General features: G+C 40.0%; 1 protein-coding gene across 1 annotated transcript; it reads left to right on the plus strand.

Moving 5' to 3' along the window:
• The first annotated feature begins 1,341 nt into the window (after positions 1-1,341).
• Positions 1,342-2,259, plus strand: LOC106822160 (olfactory receptor 10W1-like). Its single transcript, XM_014827201.3, has one exon. It carries the CDS (start codon positions 1,342-1,344, stop codon positions 2,257-2,259), a length of 918 nt encoding a protein of 305 aa, XP_014682687.3.
• Positions 2,260-3,117: the final 858 nt, after the last annotated feature.

Genomic DNA, 3,117 nt, shown 5'->3' on the forward strand with positions numbered 1-3,117 from the left:
ATATTTCCTAACATCGCAGGATCATTCAAACCACATCATTTAATTTCAAAACTGATTTCACATCAATACATTACCCCTCATCTGCATATTATAATACAATGTTGAATATTCTCAGTGAAATTAGAAATAATTCAAAGCATTATTGAAATTTAGAATAGGAAAACAGAATGAACAAAATGGACGGTGCTTGTTAGCTGTTAGAAAAGCAACAGAGAGCCATTCATACCTTAAGTGCTCTTAATATTTAGGACAGCCTCTAATCGCATTTCTTTTTATGCTTATGACACTGAGGTGGGTCTGTGTGAATGATTTTAACTGGAAGTCATGCTTCTGAATGAAGATTCTTCTTCAAAGCTCATAATAAATATTAAAATTGAGCAGGCTGAAACAAGGTTACACATTTCCTATTTTCCACTTTCTTGAATATGAGTTGGTCTTGGAAAAGAAGTGGAATTAATGCTCTTTGAGAGTTATGTATGTTCATTAGAAGATTTTCAAGAAAACTAGATGGCTTGCCCTGAATTTCACTTTAGCTCCTTAGAAGAGAAGAGAAATAAATGGAGACTGGCTTGGGCTTTCCTATTCATCCCAAAACACACAGGAAGGATTCTTAGATCTCCCACAGCTTATGATTCCATATTTTCCAAACCCCCACAAGCCTGGAGGAACCCTATGATAAAACTCTCTGCTTCATTCAAGTCCTACACTTATCCTGACTTGATATGGATAGAAAACTCAGAAGTCAGGAGGGCTTTTGCTGAGGCTTATCCCTGACACTGTCAATCACAGCCCTCTGTCAGCTCTTTGCCCATGTGCATTGTTTTCTTTCTTCATTTTCCATCATATCATTAGCTTTTCAGTGTTACATCCATATCCCTGAGTCAATACCTCAGGAGGCATTGTATGTAAATAAATATATGAATGAATGAAAGAAGGAATGAATAGCTTCTCGTTCTCACCTAAGACCCCTGGTCTCAAGAATTTTTTGACATGTTCTTGTGAATTTACTGAAAGAATTTAATTTTCAATCCACTTCTACTGAAAATAGCTCTGAATTCCACAAATTTCCTCTTCTTTTCCTCAAAATATTTCTATATAATTTAGCCCAACTCTTAGCAGTTAGAAATTAAGTTGTAAATATTTACATAAAGACACTTGGTAAAAGGGGAAGAAAAATAATTAGTTCTAATTCTTCTCATTTCTAATTCCAGCTCTGATTAGATTATATCATGGCTCAGAGTTTGAACTGATATATTGTCAGTCTGATTCATCTTTCATTCTTGTAACTCTCAGCAGAGAAAAGCTGTTAGCTCAATGGCCTGGGAAAATTGCTCACTGTTGATGGAATTCGTGTTCCTGGGCTATCCCTCCAACCCAGAGGTGTGTATACTGTTCTTCCTTGGAGTCAACCTGGCCTATACATTGATCATCTGTGGGCATGTCCTCATCTTGGTGGCCATCCAGACAGAAGCACGCCTACACACACCCATGTACTATTTCCTGGGCAGCCTCTCAGCAGTAGAAATATGCTACACTGCTGTGGTGGTGCCTCATATCCTGGCCAACATCCTTCAGCCAGAGAAGACCATCACCCTCCTGGGCTGTGCCACTCAGATGATTTTCTTCATAGGACTTGGCAGTGCCGATTGCTTCCTCTTGGCTGCCATGGCTTATGACCGGTATGTTGCTATTTGCCACCCTTTGCAGTACCCTCTCATCATGACTTTAACTCTTTGCATTCATTTGGTTGTGGCCTCTGTGGTCATTGGCTTGTTCCTCTCCTTACAACTTGTGGCCTTCATCTTCTCTCTGCCATTCTGCCGGGCTCAGAGCATTGAGCACTTCTTTTGTGATGTGCCACCAGTGATGCATCTTGTTTGTGCCAACAGCCACATCCATGAGCAATCGGTGCTGGTGGCAGCCACACTAGCTGTTGCTGCACCTTTCTTCCTCATTACCACCTCCTACGCCTTCATTATGGTCGCTGTGCTCAAGATCCACTCAGCAGCTGGCCGCCACCAGGCTTTCTCCACCTGTTCCTCCCACCTCACTGTGGTCCTGCTGCAGTATGGCTGTTGTGCCTTCATGTACCTGTGTCCCAACTCCATCTACTACCCCAAGCAAGATCAGTTCATCTCACTGGTATACACATTGGGAACTCCACTGCTCAATCCACTTATCTACACCCTGAGGAACAGTGAGATAAAGGGGATCCTAGGAAGATGTCTTACTAGGAATTATCTCTTCCAGAACAACTAGGGGAGAATATAACCTATCAGGCAAGGATTTTGTTCCAGCTCATTCAAATCCACATGCAACTGGGATTTCTCTCAGCTGCTGTTAAAACTGATCTTAAGCAAATGTATAAATTATCTGAATACTACTTAGCTGGATGTGCCAGAGACCTTTAAAATGTCTCCACCATTTTACTCAGTAATTTCTCTTCTAGAAGAGAAATTAACAAATGAGTGCAACCCGATAGAAAGTGACAAATATAAGACTGCATCTCAGGTATCAGCTGGAAACAGATGATTCATTCAATATATTTTAACTGAAAAAATAATAAAGGGATTATATGCAGAGGTATGAATAAGGGAACCAATTATAGGCGGCAGTGTACTGACACACTAGCAAAAGCCGGAAGCTGTTATGACCCCTGGACCTCACAGGCATAAGAGAGTACAGTATTATCAGAGACAAATGAGAGCTAGATTTATTGGCAGCAAATGTGGCTTTAGGGAAAAAAAAGCAACTATTGACAGAACTATGGCCATGCAAGGAGAAAGCAGGAAGATAAATACTCCAATCTCTCTCTACTTACCCTCCCATTTTTTCCCTGTCTCCAGTTGGCTAAACCCAACTGGAAGCAAGAAGGCAGAGTAGACTAAATGAGTCAGTTCTCATAATTGAGCCTTTTGGGACAGGACACGGCAGAAAAGAATGCTGAGTGGGGAGGGCAAACAGAATAATCAGAATAAGATTTATTATTATAGTATTTTATGCAAAAATATGTTAACAATCTTATTTCCCCATAATAAAGTATTTGCGAAACAATTATTGTATGAAAGAATATTATGCAAACTTAAATTTATGTTTCAAGTGCTTAACATTAATTAA

This window comes from Equus asinus, chromosome 17 (genome assembly GCF_041296235.1).
Source record: "Equus asinus isolate D_3611 breed Donkey chromosome 17, EquAss-T2T_v2, whole genome shotgun sequence".
NCBI classification, from domain to species: Eukaryota; Metazoa; Chordata; class Mammalia; order Perissodactyla; family Equidae; genus Equus; species Equus asinus.